General features: G+C 40.5%; 2 protein-coding genes across 2 annotated transcripts in view; one reads left to right on the top strand and one right to left on the bottom strand.

Moving 5' to 3' along the window:
- The window catches only part of LOC107743181 (dentin sialophosphoprotein-like), a 15,951-nt gene extending 15,837 nt beyond the window's left edge, over window positions 1–114 (bottom strand). Inside the window, exon 1 of the mRNA XM_016556323.1 lies at window positions 4–114. Coding sequence (XP_016411809.1) covers window positions 4–114 — 111 coding nt within the window. The remainder of the gene's footprint in view (window positions 1–3) is intronic.
- An 11,013-nt stretch (window positions 115–11,127) lies between these two features.
- LOC107743173 (SH3 domain-binding protein 2-like) overlaps window positions 11,128–16,905 on the top strand; it is a 46,177-nt gene continuing 40,399 nt past the window's right edge. Inside the window, exons 1-2 of the mRNA XM_016556309.1 lie at window positions 11,128–11,145; window positions 11,281–11,387. Of these exons, the coding sequence (XP_016411795.1) occupies window positions 11,128–11,145; window positions 11,281–11,387 (125 nt within the window). The remainder of the gene's footprint in view (window positions 11,146–11,280; window positions 11,388–16,905) is intronic.

Here is a 16,905-nt window from a genome sequence, read left to right as displayed (position 1 = left end):
CACCGTGTCGCCGAAAAGGCCGGTCTGGGACACGGGGGCGTTCAAGAATCGTGTCTTGTCCGTCTCGCACATGTCAGCCAGACACAGCCGGAAATGGTGCTCCTGGACCACCATAGTGGACATCGCACAACCCAGAAACTCGAAGTAGATTGGTCTCTCTAAGCGAGATCCCAATTCGTCGGTCATCCGACGTGACGTCGAGATTGACCGACTGAAAGGGAACTGTGGTGATTACAGGTAAGCACAGTGATCTGTAAAGAACAGCAGTGTCGAAGCACATCTGACATTAAATAGCAAGTAACATTAAATTTTATTGGTTTTATAGTGCAGCTTTAAGTAGATAATTTCAACAAAAAAGCCTTACTGAATTATTATTATTTTTTCTTTTTTTCTTACAATCTAAGTTTATGTATAGACCAATTTGGAATAGATGTCACAGTTACATCACTTGCAGCTGTGCGCGCATTGTGGTGGCAGAAAAACACTGGGAACAAGTGGAGGCAGGGGCGCCGCTAGCAATTTTGGGCCCTATGAAAGAATATGAGGTTGAGCCCCCTACTGCACCAAACATACACTATATTGCCCAAAGTATTGGGAGACCCCACAATTCCCTAGAATATCATTATATGCTTAAACATTAAGATTTGTACTCATGGAAATTAAAGTAAAAACCTGTTAATTAGAAGGGGGTTTCCCAATACTTTTGGCAATATAGTGTACAAGCCAACCTATTCAAAATCTTTGTCTGCAATTTAATAATATTGAACTATTACTTTTGCTACTGCTTTTGACCATTAGGTATCAGTAACATAATTCATTCAGAACCTGTTTTATGGACATAGACTTTCTGTACCACACTAGAAGCACAGCCGTAATTCGCGTGCAGTGTATCTGGTTGCTATGACAACCTCACGCCTTCCTGCTGCTGCTCTATGTAATCAGAGTGTGATGTTGTAGATTTTCTATAGCAAAACTAAAATGTGTTTAAAAGTGTGACCGACCAAATCGTCTGGCTCGGTTTGATCCCCCCCCCTCAAACTCGAAGACATCTCTAATTTGATAGTTTACCACCTGATCTCACTCAGTGACTCTAGGCTACATAGGACGGGACGAAACCATGCAATGAATGGGGAGAGATAATTTTGCTGGAAATGCAGAAATAAGCCGTAATTTTGTTTTATTTGTAACTCTTTGGTAGATACATTTATAATTTCTATTACATTACTACTACTACTGTTACTACTAATAAAACAGATCTCTGGGGGCCCCAAAAGTGCGTGGGCCCTTAGAATCGTCCTAACTTTCCCCCCCTTAGCGGCGCCCCTGAGTGGAGGGAAACGTGTATTTCTTGTATTGTTCTGCCTTTGGATGTCCGAATCGGAATGAAAATCAATTTTATATAATACTGTCATCAAAGACGCCATTTGACGCTAAACACAGACGTTTAAACGGACAGACTTTGGATGAAACCTGCTATGATTACCATACTTTTAAAGCACAAATTTGATTTAAACAATAGGTCTACATAATATTTACATAGGGGACATATTGTATTAGCCCTACAGTTAAAGCATGAAATACTATTTAAACCTATAACATTTTACATAACATTTACCTATAAGTTTATATCTCCTAGTTCGGACTTTATAACTTTATTCAAGTCAACAATTGCGAGTTTATCAATTCTGAGGGAAAAAAGCCAGAAGCGTTGGATTATAAACTAAAAAGAAAGAATGACGAGTTGATTTTTCTTACCAGAATTGTGAGATATAATCAGAATTTTGAAATATAAACTCAAAATTACTTTTTTTTTAATTCTTTTATTCCTTGGCTTGCATAGACTGCTACATTAAAACAGTCATTTTCTGCCACCAGATAGGCTCCGCCCACAAAAAAACATCATGACTGTTTGCACTGTTTGTTCTGTATGTTACATTCTGTAAAAATATCTGTAATACTGTATTATTACACCACAGCTATGTCAGCGGATTCTGTCATACTACTTCAATTTGAGAGCCACAACTTTTCAAAACCAAATCTTTTTACAGTAAATCGTTGTGTTTTGGTCAAAAGACGTGACATGGCACATGTCTTTCATGAAGTCTTTGTTTTTTCTCATCCCACGTGTCTCTGCCCAGGCTGTGTATGCTTGGATGTTATACCGTCTGCTGTATTTTGATTTCCACCCCCATTTTCCACCATGACTGGAGAACCATACTTCCTGTTTCAATGAACTACACTGACTTCAGGCTGAGGATCCACATGTCACTGCTTTGTTTGACTACAACAAATCTAAACAATCAGTTTAGAGCAGAGCAGAACATATAAGAATTCGACCAATAATACATATCAACAATTAACTTACATTTAGAAACTTGGTGAATGTAGAGCACCTTTGAACTTATTAAGTGTCTGGCAGTTAGTAATAGTGACATAAGTATCGCCTACGCAGTCTGTACCATTTCATACCCTGGATGGAAATAGTCTATAATAGAAGGTACATTTCCTGTCTGGTAAGATGGTTTTGGATGGTGTCTCAAAGACTTGCTCAAGAGCTTAGTTCATAGACACGAGAAACCATGAATAAGATTTTTTAAGGGAGTCATTTTTGCACATCCCAAATTCTCCCACATCCCAAACTCTTTATTGAAAACGATTAATGCATCATTCTTAAAAGTACCTAATCCTTAAAATAACCATTTTTTGGTGTAACGGAAAACTTAATATTACATAATGGATGTGCAATAAAAAGCACATGTTTTAAATGGTGAAAAGGAGATCATAATCATGTGGTTAACTATTTAATGGTTATCATACCGTAACTGACACAATGCTAGTTTGCACAAGAGTAGATCTGCAGTGTCAATTGCATCTGAACTTATTTTGTTATGATTAGCTAAAATCAAGCTAGCGTTCAGCAAACAGTACTGCAAACATAATTGGATTCAATTGTGTTTAATGTTGCAGCTCAAAACGCATAAATTGTTTCCTGTAGAGTCTACAGGAAACAATTTATGCGTTTTGAGCTGCAACAGTGTAGACTATTGTTATTAGTTTGTGTTTTCCGTAAAGGGGCGAACAGGGGTGTGACTAGACCCTGGCTTTTGGGCTACAGCTCCAAATGCTTCTTCTATAGCCCCAGATTTTATTTACTGCTTTAAAGCTTCAGACAAAAATTCTTTATTATGTTTATATGCACACTGCAGCAATTTAATTGAAGGAAACTAAATAAATGAAAAAGACAAAGTGTATAAAAACTAAACAATCCCCCTTCGCTCATGAGATTTGACTAGTCCAGATTTGAGGCACCTCCACACATGGCTAAGAAACAGTATGGGCCAGACATGTTTGAACAATTTACACATCCTCTCAATGGAAAAGAATGTGTGTTAAATCCATTGAAGAAGATGCTGTTTTTAACGGTCTCGCAAACCTTCATTTGCCTCAGGCACCTCAAAAATGAAGCATATCACTATACTGTATAATGGGATAGTCAAAGTGTGAATAAATACCTAATGTCTGCTGGATATTTGTCTGGTATATAAGGTAGGCCTACAGCTCTGGAAAAAAAATTATAAGAGACCACTGTAAAATCAGTTTCTCTGGTTTTACTATTTATAGGTATGTGTTTGAGTAAAAAGAACATTTTTGTTTTATTTTATAAACTACTGACAACATTTCTTCCAAATTCCAAATAAACATATAGTCATTTATGGGATGCTCTCCACCAAGTCATTGCTGTTGGGTGACTTTCTGCCACTCCTGGCGCAAAAATTCAAGCAGCTCGGCTTTGTTTGATGGCTTGTGACGATCCATCTTCGTCTTGATCACATTACAGAAGTTTTCAATGGGGTTTAGGTCAGTGGCGTTGTGAGTGTGGGGGGCTTTGGAAGCTTAAAGGAGGGAACATGGGTTTGTTTTATTTTATAAACTACTGACAACATTTCTTCCAAATTCCAAATAAACATATAGTCATTTATGGGATGCTCTCCACCAAGTCATTGCTGTTGGGTGACTTTCTGCCACTCCTGGCGCAAAAATTCAAGCAGCTCGGCTTTGTTTGATGGCTTGTGACGATCCATCTTCGTCTTGATCACATTACAGAAGTTTTCAATGGGGTTTAGGTCAGTGGCGTTGTGAGTGTGGGGGGCTTTGGAAGCTTAAAGGAGGGGACATGGGATGCCCATTTTACACAAGTTGGTATGATTCTTTAGGGTCTTCATGAAATGTCTGAAACATACTTTGGTTAAAATTCCTCAATGGTTGTGTAAAACACCCTCTTTACCTTGTCAAAAACAGCTCTGTTCATAGCAACTCGTTTCGGTGCATGTCTCTTTAAATGATAATGAGCTACTGCTCACCCCGCCCCTCTCTTATGTGGGGCGTGTCGATACAAGACGCTGAATTGCTGCCTTGGATTCCGTATATGGCTTAGAGTTGGTCTTATTTAAGTAGCTAGCTATTTACGCAGAAACCAGCTGCAAATTGAAACAGCTCACTGGATGACAGTGACAGTGTGTTTTCTTTTCAGCGTTTCTGAGCTGGCAGACATGCCAGAAACCTAACTAAGTGGGAAAAAAAAGGCAAAATAATTGAAAATTTTATTTGATGTCCCCTTTAAACTTTTTGTCAAAAGCCTATGATATTTTTGAAGATGGAACATGTTTCACTTTCCAAATAAAATGTGTTTAATAACTTGTGATTTGTCTTCCAAGTATTAGAAATTTGTCAGTCCATGATAAAAAGCAGTCTGCGCTACTGGCTCTGAAGTCTACCGCTTACCTTACATGTTCATTCCACTAAATGCTGCTTTGAAGCCCTCGTTTTATGTTTCATATATTTAAATAGCCAGATCACGATCTCGATTCAATCACTCACGCAATCTTATTCCTAAATGACAATGATTCTGCTAGACTATTAAACCTTTGACAAGTACGATCACACTATATCTGCATTCACACTGCCGCTGACCCAGAGAGAACAGCAGGTATGAAACAAGGGTAACGCTTTAGATTACAACCCGCACGCAATGTACTGCGTAAGTAAATGTAACTGGTCTCTTATCCTCTTTGCGTTGTGTTGTGGCAATAAAGCTCGTGCTTCAATAAATCGTCTCTCATTCATCAATTTATTCACTGAGAAAACACAGTAACACAGAGTGAGTTGATATAGGCCTATTCCAGCATATTCGACGCCTCGTGCTGGCGCTATAATAAAACACACAATTTTCACTCTTCACAAACATCCAACACTTTTCTCGATATTGAATATATATATGTTGTTGCTCTTAATATATCACACTTTTCATTGACAGACAATTACAGCCAGAATTACAGAGCTATCAATCACACGACTTACCGCTGGCCTTACACACATGAACTGATAAGTGCAATAGAGGGCGCACACAGCACAAAGAACCAGCCAGCCAATAGGAAGCCCTGTAAACCCTTGTTCTGTCCAATCATCCTCCAGTGTGATTATTTAACCTTCTTAGCAAGTGGAGACACACAATATATATGTACAACTCTGTTACATTCTCCCCTTCTGAACTCCACTTGCAAATAAACAAAAATAAAATATCATGGCGTCATACAACATCCGTAACTAATACTCAGGTACAAAGAACATCAGAATTCACAACAGAACTATATAACATAGTGTTAGCAAGGTCATTGTTCAATTGGGAATGCACAAACTGATGATGTGCACCATGCATACAATATAAGTTGCATTTAATGTACACACAAATCTTTTGGGAGGGAGAGAGAGAGAAACAAGTTTTTAATAGTCCTCATTTAGATATCTTATGTGAGGGTTAATGTGAGTCTGGATCAAACCAAAATAGTTTGTCATTGTTCATTTAGCCTTTCTTTTCTCCTTTATAATGTTATAAAAATATGTATTTATTTCTTTATATATATATATATATATATATATATAAAGAAAGAAACAAAACAAAAACACCACACAAAAAAACAAGAAAAAAAAAAAAATGAAATGGAATGGAATGCAATGTAAATACTCATCCTCTCAAAAAAATGCTGATGAATATTCCAGTTCATAGACTATTCTTACGAAGAATTAGAGGAAGGAGAGGTTAGCTACGCCCCTCCAAACTCATAGGTCAACATGCCTGTTACATGTTTAGTATACTCAATCAACATAACAGCATTCCTAGTAAACACATATTGGTATACAAACCAAATACAATCACAAATCCAATGTACAAAATAGAAAGATAACAAACTGGAGAAAATGAAAAGAAGAGGAAGAAAAAAAGAAAAACAAAATAGATCCACAATTATATCCACATAGGTGCATTAACTCGGTTGTCTACTCTTTGTACTTGCATTGTTTCAATAAACCTCACCACTGGTCTGATAATCCTTCCCGCTCTTGATCTAACTGAAGTCATTAAACCTCCAACATCATTTTGGTTAACAGACTGAACTGTCATCACAGTAGCTGCATCACTTTGACAATCAACATCTGATGATAGCCTATCCAATGTGTTCAAATTTGAATTCGTGTCCAGATCAACTTCATTGCCAATTGAATATGGAAGCCTAACGGAGTCTTCCAACACAGCCAATACAACTGAGTCACTAGAACCATCATGACTCCCCGTCGTTCCTTGTCTACCAACCTCTTCCTCCAACATCTCTGGCCCCTTTTCAGGACCTCTTGAACATTCAAGCTCTGAGACCCATGCTACAGTTCTCTCATCAGCTGCAGGCTGAGGTAAGTGTACTAGAGTTTGGGTTTCTTCACCCCCAACACACTCTTCCGCACTCAAGGGTCCCTCTGCAACATCATCGGGAAGAGGCAGAAAATTTACAGGCATGATCAAGTTACGATGAACAATCTTCACTTTGCCTGTGGAAGAATTCTCTATTTTGAAAGTATTGGTTTCAGCATTTTTGTCAACTACAATGTACAGACTGTTCTCCCAGCGGTCAGACAATTTTCGTTTCCCGCGCTCTCCCTTATTCGCTAACAGAACCCTGTCCCCAACATCTACCGGAGCACCCTTAATCTTTCTGTTATAAAGAGCAGTGTGTCTTTTCAGTTGTTTTCCAGCAGTCATCCTCGCAATTGTCACCGCTTGTTTGAGGTCTTTTAGTAAATCCCTGACATACTCATCATAGTCGACAACATCATTGTCTCGCAAGACTGACCCAAACACCACATCAACAGGGAGTCTTGGAGTCCTGCCAAACATCAATTGAAAAGGTGCATATCCAGTAGTTTCGTGGATTGTACAATTGTACGCAAATGTCAGCGATTTGAGCATCCGAGGCCACCTTTGCTTTGCTGCAGGGGGCAGCGCACGAATCATGTTTCCGAGAGTCCTATTAAATCTTTCCACCCCTCCATTGCCCATCGGGTGATACGGAGTGGTGTGTGACTTTTCCACACTTGCAACAGACAATAGCTCAGAAATTAATGCGCTTTCAAAATTTGCTCCTTGATCGGAGTGAATTCGTTTGGGGAAACCATATATACAAAAAAAGTTGTTCCATAACAGTTTGGCAACAGCTTTGGCCGACTGATTTGGGCAATGAAAAGCATGTGCTAACTTTGTAAAATGGTCAGTGACAACAAGAACATCTACTGACTTATTCTTGCAGTCCTCAGCTGATCAAAAGTCAACACACACAAGCTCCAAGGGTTCAGATGTGACAATGTTGTCAAGAGGAGCTCTAGCCTCTGGCTCAGGAGATTTACCATAGACACACCTCTTACAACATTTGACATAATCTCTCACATCCTTCTCAAGTTTATGCCAAAAAAAACGTTGTCTCACCAGATACAATGTCCTTTGTTGGCCCTGATGACCAGCATCATCATGAACCCCCCTTAACACGGTCCCCACCAACAGTTTTGGGACAACATACTGGAACGTCTTTTTCTTTGACACTACATCCTTCGAAACTCTGTAAAGTATCCCTGCTCTCATCACAAATTTATTCCAGGATCTGAGCAGCCTTACAACTTCCACTGGCTCCCGTTTACACTCGCGACTAGAGGGTTTCTTACCCCTCTCCACATAAGAAATCACTCTAGCCAATATGCCGTCAGTCTGCTGCCTCTCCGCCAACTGTTCGTGGGACAGGCCTTTCAGTTTTGGTTGATCTGTGGGCACAATGTGGTGAATCAACTGTGGTAACAAAAGGTCACAATGTGGGGTAACCACATTAGACCTCTTTGCCTCCATGACTGCAGACACTTCCATCGCAGACCAAGAACCAGATGGTTCACTTACAGGTGTTTGGGAATTTACTACCAACATAGCATGAGTTGGCTCAATACCAGTGCCAGGCTCAAAAGGGTGCGCAGACCATCTGAAAACTTCTTGCACTTGTTCCCCCTGGACTGCTGCTGCCTCCTTCAACAGTGAGTTATAAGGTACCCTAGTAAGACGATGCAAGGCGCTCTGCTTCACAAAAGGCTCTCTGCTAAGAGCATCTGCAACAACATTCCTTGAACCAGCTATGTACCTAATATCAAACTGATATGGAGCCAACTTGGCAACCCACCTGTGCTCGCAAGCATCCAGTTTCGGCTTTGTCAAAATATATGTCAGTGGGTTGTTATCGGTCCATACTGTGAAGGGCCGACCTCTCAACCAGTGACTAAATTTGTCACATACAGCCCACTTCAATGCAAAAAATTCTAGCCGATGCGCTGGATATTTTGACTGGGCAAACGAAAGTGACTTACTGGCGAAATAAACTGGCCTTGCTGTATCCCCATTCTCTGGCACTTGTGAAAGTACGGCACCCAGGCCACTACTGGAAGCATCCACTGAAACTAAAAATGGCCTGTTGAAATCTGGATGAGCCAACAAAACACAGTCAATCAGGGCTTGCTTAAGACGACTAAATGCCTGCCTGCAATCATCAGTCCAATCCCCTGCAGTGAGTGATCTTTTCGTCATGGTCTTCTTACCCTTTTTCGATTTCTGACCCTTAGGACCAGCAATCAACTGGAAAAGTGGCCTTGCAATTACTGAACACTGTTCTATAAACTGCTGGTAATATACAACCATCCCAAGAAAAGAACGTATCTTCTGTTGAGATGGGGCACCAGTTTTCTCATCCATAAGGTCTGACTCATTCATTTCAATAATCACCTTGATTTTATCAGGGTCTGAGGCCACACCCCCCTCGCTGACCACATGACCAAGGAACTTCACAGACCCTTGCATAAAATGACATTTCCTTGGAGCTAATTTCAAATTATGAGATTTCAGGCGCTCAAAAACCAACTCCAATCTCTTTAAACCCAACTCTTCATTCGGAGCAAAGACAAGCACATCATCTAAGTAACAGAGAAGACTCAGGAAATTTTGGTCTCCAAAAATTCCGAGCATCATTCTCATAAAAGTCGCTGGACTGTTACAAAGTCCCTGAGGAAGGTGGTTATACTCATATAACCCAAAAGGGGATGTGAAAGCAGTGTATTTGCGGTCTTCCTCATGTACTTCAACATTGTAGTAACCAGATGTCAGATCCATAGTAGAAAAAAAAACATTGCCACCCAGCGCAGCTAAAGCATCGGCTTGATGTGGCAGTGGATGAGCATCCTTTACAGTTCAAGTATTGAGCCACCTAAAATCAGTGCAAAGCCTTAAATCTCCATTTCTCTTCCAAACAATAACAAGAGGGGAAGCATACTCACTACTGGATCTTCTAATAATTTCCCTCTCCTCCATTTCGTCCAAAGCTTGCCTGAGTTTATCGTACTGATTAGGTGGAAGCCGTCTGTATGGCAGCCTAAATGGACGCTCATCACTCAGCCTTATCCGATGTACATAGCCCTCAGCCTTGCCACAATCAAGTTTATGTCTAGAAAAGATACATTCGTACTTTGCAATTAGATCAACAAGTTTTTCTTTCCATTCTTTAGACAACTGACAGGAGCTCAAATCAATGTCTGCAAGCCCCAGGTTTCCTAACCTGTCACGGAACTCACAGTCTTTCTTGGGTACACTGATATCAGACAAACTGCCAGCACTTGAATTGTCCGGAAACTCTACATTGTTGGCATGTTGTCTGATTGAGCATGACAACCCTACATTTGTGACACACGCATCAGGGTCAAAATCTTCCAGTGCCAAACATGGATAAATGTCAGCCAACTTTGCATTACGTCTGAGAGTGATGGACACTGGCGAGGGGTTAATTACCTTAACAGGCACCCATCCATCGGCCCACAACCTCGCCACTGTACGACCAATCAGGACATTTCTGGGTCTTGAGCGGGCTCTGCATGGCTCTGCAATGATGGCACTGCCAGCTGACAAATTGTTTAGATTAGAGAGTTTTGCCCAGACTAAATGCTCCTGTAGAGGTTCAAGTGTTACTGAATTTTTCAGTTTAACTGTTCCAACCTTTTCTGGGACAACTGTTCCGTTCCACCTCTCAACATTAGCCAGTAACTGAATAAGTTTGCTATCCTCAGAATTTATATTCACATCGGATGTCATTTTTTCCATCACTTTTCCCTGCTTTTTCAACTCTTTGATCAGGTGTTTTATCACGTTACTGCCCACAATGAGTTCATCAACTTGGCCGTCTACGATTAAGGTCGGAACCTGAACAACACACCCATAAACAGTCATGTTTATGTCACACATACCGACTGGTTTTGTTTTTGACCCCCCACAGCCGACCAGTACTACGTCAGATGGAGTCACAGAACCATTCAAGGCTACGCCAGCATCCTGTAATTTAGACACAACCACAGGACTCAAAGTGCAAGCCATGGAACCACAATCAATCATACCTTTAACAGTCAATGTGTTCTCTAACAAAACGTCAGTATAAAACAATCCCTCATGCATTGACAGTTTTTGTGTATTTTGAACTATCACAGTCATGTTTTGGTCAATTTCCTCACACACAGTAGAGTATAATGATTCTAGATCGACATCAAATACTTGGGGAGCTTCACAAGGCCCAGCATCCCCCCCCACCACATGCGGGCCTTTTAGTTTCCCTGCCGGCCAGGGGGGCATGCTGCCGGCGAGTTCCCGGCATGTCCATCAGCAACAGTATTTGGGCACTCAAAACGTGTGTGATTTGGGGTATAGCATACAAAACAGAGCCCATTTGCCCGACAATGGTAAGAGGTGGAATGGTTAAAGTCCCCACAAACCTTACACGCCCCCCGTCCATCCCCTCTATTTTTGGGCCTCGGTCGAAAAGGTTTTTCTGTAGGTTTTGTCGGACCACTTGGAACCCTTTCCAACACATGTTCCAATCGTGTAATCAGGCGCTCCAAAGATTCAACGGAACTGCAAGCAAAGGACTGCTGAACTTGAGGAGCGTTACTTTTGGCTGCAGCAACCTCACCATCGCTAACCTCATCGTGAACAGAAGGTAAGGTTTGCATTACGGTTTCTTGTTTTTGAACTAAGCATGACAACTGATTTCAGGTATATTTGGTTTCTCTTTGAAATTCACCCAGCCTTTCTTGCACTTCGGCAGCTGTCCAGTGTTGCTGAGGTTTACATCTGAAAATCAGCTGCAAATGGGGGTCTGGGCAATGTCTAACAAACATGACTGTTACTTCCTGAGATGGATTATCAAGTTTCTTCCCTTGTCTTTTCAAACAGTCCTCTGCTACATCCATTGCCCTATTTAACCTTATCCAATAGTCAAATGGGCTCTCCCCTTTTAGGGGCAAGGTAGCATAAAAATCAGCCAAAGGCATAGCAGAGTACACTGTGTCGCCGAAATGTTGTTTCAGGATGTTAAAAATAGGTCCGGGGCCATCACTTAAGTCAGTTTTAGCATAATTGCGTAGGGCTATTTTAACAACATCACGTGCCCTCCCCATTAATCGGCTCAGAACTTCATCAGCCTGACATTCTTGGCTATACTCACGTTTACGCAAGTATACTGACATCAATTCCACCCATTCATATATTGTGCATTTATCAGAACCATCCCCACGATAGTATGCTGGCTCTTTAACATCAGATTGTAATACCAGCTTCAAATTTTGCATTTCAGAGGGAACACTGCTGCCAGCATGTCCCGCTCTCGATTCCAGACAAGATACAATATTCTCACTGATGGATTGACCTATTTGTTTCACAACAGTGGCCAACATATCCATAGAAATACTGCCCTCTGCAGTTGCAGTCCTTAATTCATTCACTTCTGTCACATTACCCTCAGGCTGATTAATTGGATGTGTTTCCCCACAAATTTGATAGTTTACCCGTGGCGTGGAAGTTAGTGGGTAGCCGGAAAACCCCCTACCAGCAGAAAATGTTACATCAGTTTGATACACACCTCTCCCTCTACCCAGGCCTGGCATGTAAAATTTCTCCATTAAATTTTGCATTTCAGAGGGAACACTGCTGCCAGCATGTCCCGCTCTCGATTCCAGACAAGATACAATATTCTCACTGATGGATTGACCTATTTGTTTCACAACAGTGGCCAACATATCCATAGAAATACTGCCCTCTGCAGTTGCAGTCCTTAATTCATTCACTTCTGTCACATTACCCTCAGGCTGATTAATTGGATGTGTTTCCCCACAATTTTGATAGTTTACCCGTGGCGTGGAAGTTAGTGGGTAGCCGGAAAACCCCCTACCCACAGAAAATGTTACATCAGTTTGATACACACCTCTCCCTCTACCCAGGCCTAGCATGTTAAATTTCTCCATTTTTTATTTTTTTTTACACTACTGAACCCAAAAATAAACAACCAACCCACAACAATAAAAGTAACGTATCCAAAACAGTAAATATTTCAGATAATGTGCATATCAATCAAATTTTTGAATAATCAAGGTCCCAATCCATTAATTATGCTCAGTTTTATGTTCATATATGCGTGTGCAGTAGTGTACGCAACCACCTCGTCTTCACTTCCAAGCTCCGCCCCGCGTTGATGCTCTGAACTCTGCTCCGCGCTAGTCCTTCGACGTCCGCTGTGCACCGATGCTTGGATGTCCGCCTCGCGCCAACGCTGAGTTCCTCCTGGCGTCACACGTCCGACACGGATGCTCAAAAGACCGATCACGGCACCAATGTAACTGGTCTCTTATCCTCTTTGCGTTGTGTTGTGGCAATAAAGCTCGTGCTTCAATAAATTGTCTCTCATTCATCAATTTATTCTCTGAGAAAACACAGTAACACAGAATGAGTTGATATAGGCCTATTCCAGCATATTCGACGCCTCGTGCTGGCACGCTGGCCTTACACACATGAACTGATAAGTGCAATAGAGTTGAACAAGTTCAGAAATATAACCCATGATTCAAAATAATGCATTCTCACAAAATCAAAACATAACTACATTTATTTAAATGAGGGAAAAAAACTTCACTGGTATCGGATCGGTATCGGCCAATACCGAACCCTAGGTATCGGAATCGGTATCGGGAGGCGAAAAAGGCGGATCGGAGCATCCCTACTATGTAGGATGGATAGTATGCGAATTGGGATGCAGCACAAGTTATGATAAAGTAGTATGTCCCAAAGCTTGCCTACTAATCTGCTACATACTCAAAAAAGTATGTACTTTTTCTTCACAAAAAGAGTACATACTTTTAGGGTATAGTATAAGTAGGTGAATTGGGACGCAGCAAATCTGATGAAATGCTTCTTAGCGCCACTTATATATGGGGCGTTTTTCCGCCCCCTTTTCGCGCATTCGATCGCCATTGGCGATTGCGAGCGAATAAGTCTTCAGGATTTGAAGAGAAAGGTGTCTCTTTCTCTTACGCTGTCCGCAATGTCTCGTTCCCTACTCAGGGAACCTAGGTTACGTTAGTAACCGGAGATGTTACCATGATTTAACTATAGTAACTATAGTTTTTTGGTTTTATTTATAGTAAAACCATGGTTCATTTTCGTATGAGTAAAAAATGTGATTCTCGTAATACTTAACAGAGAAACTTTCGAGAATCTTTCACATTATGAAATGAGTTTCTCACAAGAATTAGAAACTTAAACTTCAAAACTTTGTGTTACTTTTGTTAACATAGACTGTAAGTGGTAGGAAAAATGGTAAATGTCTGTAAACAGAAAAAAGCTTTTTAGCCAGTCAGGGAACTATAGCCAATCATAAACGTCAATCCTTTTTCACTATCAGGTTTGGTGACATAGCATTGGATGAAATGTTTTTAGAAGGTGGGGTTTAGATTGGGACTGTGAGTTTGAAGTAAGCAAAATGGCTAGAATTCTTGACATCGTCATTTGTAAACCAGTTACATGTAACATTTCTCAGGAAGGTAGGCTATATATATTCATTTAGTCGATTAGTTGCTCATTTACTGCTATCTGTCTAGATAGCTTAAAATAAACTTTATTTATCCCATAGAAGGAGCATTTAATATAATGCTTCTAGTGTGCAAGACTGACTATATGATTACATATCCTAGCAGATGATCACTGCACATTAAATGAAACATTTGAATAAAGATTAAGCTCCATGGTAGGACTACTAAAGAAAACTCTTCTACTCTTCCCTTCCTTTCCATCTCCTGGGTCTTAATTGTGTATTCACAAAGGAACAAGAACATTTGCATATATATTCTGGACACGTTCCTGTTTAATTATGCTAGTGTGTATAACAACATTTATCCTTATTTCGTACTCTTTGGAAAAGAGGGAGTTTTTGGCTTCCAAGACAAAAGCTGCTCATTTGGTATCTCCTGTGGAATTCTCTCTTACAAATAGGCTACCTACAGGAATTTCATCCCATGAAATCCCGCAAACTTATTCTGAAAGAGGGGTCCAAGTCATATCCAGCAACCAGAATATCATTTTTTTTTTTTTACAAATCTAGTTCAAATTAATTTATGTTGTTAATGGGCATCCATTTTTGTTAATATTGTGCTCTCAACAGCAAATGTGATCACGTGACTCCAGGACAGTCACAGATCAGGCCTTTTTCTGAGTCAGTCACATCAAGTGAGTACAGCAGAGGTTGCAATGCCCTTTCTCATCACTCCTTGTGTCTTCTATTTCAAGCTGTGGCAGTTGATTTTTACAAGCCAAAGATCTTACATTTCAAGAACAAATAAGTATATTAAAGGTTTTCTCTGTTTTTTTATTTATTTATTTTTTCTCGTTGTTGAGTACTATGGTGTGGAAGCCCGTTTCCGCCACAGTTCAGAAAAAATATGATTCTGTAAGTCATAATAACGAGAAACTTTCTCGTAATAATGACTTAGTTTCTCGTAATAATTAGAAACTTTCTCAAAAAGCCTATGATATTTTTGAAGATGGAACATGTTTCACTTTCCAAATAAAATGTGTTTAATAACTTGTGATTTGTCTTCCAAGTATTAGAAATTTGTCAGTCCATGATAAAAAGCAGTCTGCGCTACTGGCTGTGAAGCCTACCGCTTACCTTACATGTTCGTTCCACTAAATGCTGCTTTGAAGCCCTCGTTTTATGTTTCATATATTTAAATTGCCAGATCACGATCTCGATTCAATCACTCACGCAATCTTATTCCTAAATGACAATGATTCCGTTAGACTATTAAACCTTTGACAAGTACGATCACACTATATCTGCATTCACACTGCCGCTGACCCAGAGAGAACAGCAGGTATGAAACAAGTTCACAAACTTCAACCACACAGTATCATTATTTCTGTGTTACAAATATTCAAATAATGAGAGAAGTAAGGGGACAAAAGTTTATAGTTTAGATATAAACACTGATTTCATCCATAATGATCAAAACAGAGTAAATCACCTTTTAAAAGTGACTTGACGCTTCAAATTAATATTATATCAATTGCAATATAAAATCAGTAGGTGACTGTTAAAAAATATTGATTCATCTAGGAATTAAACAATTAAGTTTTGGAGTGAGTCATTGAATCATTCATTCAAACTGATTTTTTAAAATAATTTGTTGAATATTGAATATTTTTAAATAGACTGCAACAATTAACATTTGATCAGAACCTGTAGTAAATTACATTGTTATTTTGTTTAGTTGTCTTCTTTTCAGAATTGTGGGAGCATCATGATCTCTGTTTTAAAGTGTGTGGTGGTGGTGGGTGGGGCAATGCCCCTGGTTCAGGTCTGGAGATTGGGCTGATCATGCAGGGTCTTGATCTGGTAGTCTTCCATCCACACCTTGATTAACCTTGCTTTGTAGCATGGAGCATTGTCCTGCTGGTAAAATCCTCAGAGTTGGTGAACATTGTCAGAGCAGAAGGAAGCAAGTTTTCCTCCAGGACAACCTTGTACGTGGTCTGATTCATGTGCCCTTCACAAAGACGAATATGCCCGATTCCAGCCATGCTGAAGAACCCCCAGATCATCACCGATCCTCCACCAAATTTCACAGTGGGTGCGAGACACTGTGGCTTGTAGGCCTCTCCAGGTCCCCATCTAACCATTAGACGACCAGGTGTTGGGCAAAGCTGAAAATTGGACTCATCAGAGAAGGTCGAATCTCTGTGGTCTTCTGCAAACCTCAATCTGGCTCTTGCTTCTCATTGATGAAGGGCACTTCACCGCAGCTGCTGGTCACTTGATGTCATCCTACAGTTGTTGAGTGACATTTGAATGGGTTGGTGGTCATCCCGGTCAATGGAGATTTATTTTCGACCTCTGCCGGTCTGTAGGTTTGTTGTCCCCAATGTCTGCAGCTTGACCTTGTTCTTACAAACCGCTGTCTTTGAAATTTTAAGGATGGAAGCATCCTGACGCTCACAGTATCCCCCCAAATGTTCACGCAAAGAAAGAAGGCGTAACTTTATTGTTGCTGTCGCTGTCGCCGCCGCTGCCATGATGTGGAGTCGCTGTGTGTTTCGTTGTGAAAGCGAAACTACTTTGTTTGGACTTCCAAAACAGGACACGACTAGAATTCAAGGGTTAATGAGTATCAGACTGTAAGTGCGTTAAC

Source organism: Sinocyclocheilus rhinocerous, unplaced genomic scaffold, assembly GCF_001515625.1.
Source record: "Sinocyclocheilus rhinocerous isolate Xijiao unplaced genomic scaffold, SAMN03320098_v1.1 scaffold160, whole genome shotgun sequence".
Classification (NCBI taxonomy): domain Eukaryota; kingdom Metazoa; phylum Chordata; class Actinopteri; order Cypriniformes; family Cyprinidae; genus Sinocyclocheilus; species Sinocyclocheilus rhinocerous.
Note: the sequence above shows the minus strand (reverse complement) of the source record. Positions and strands in the feature narration are given on the sequence as shown.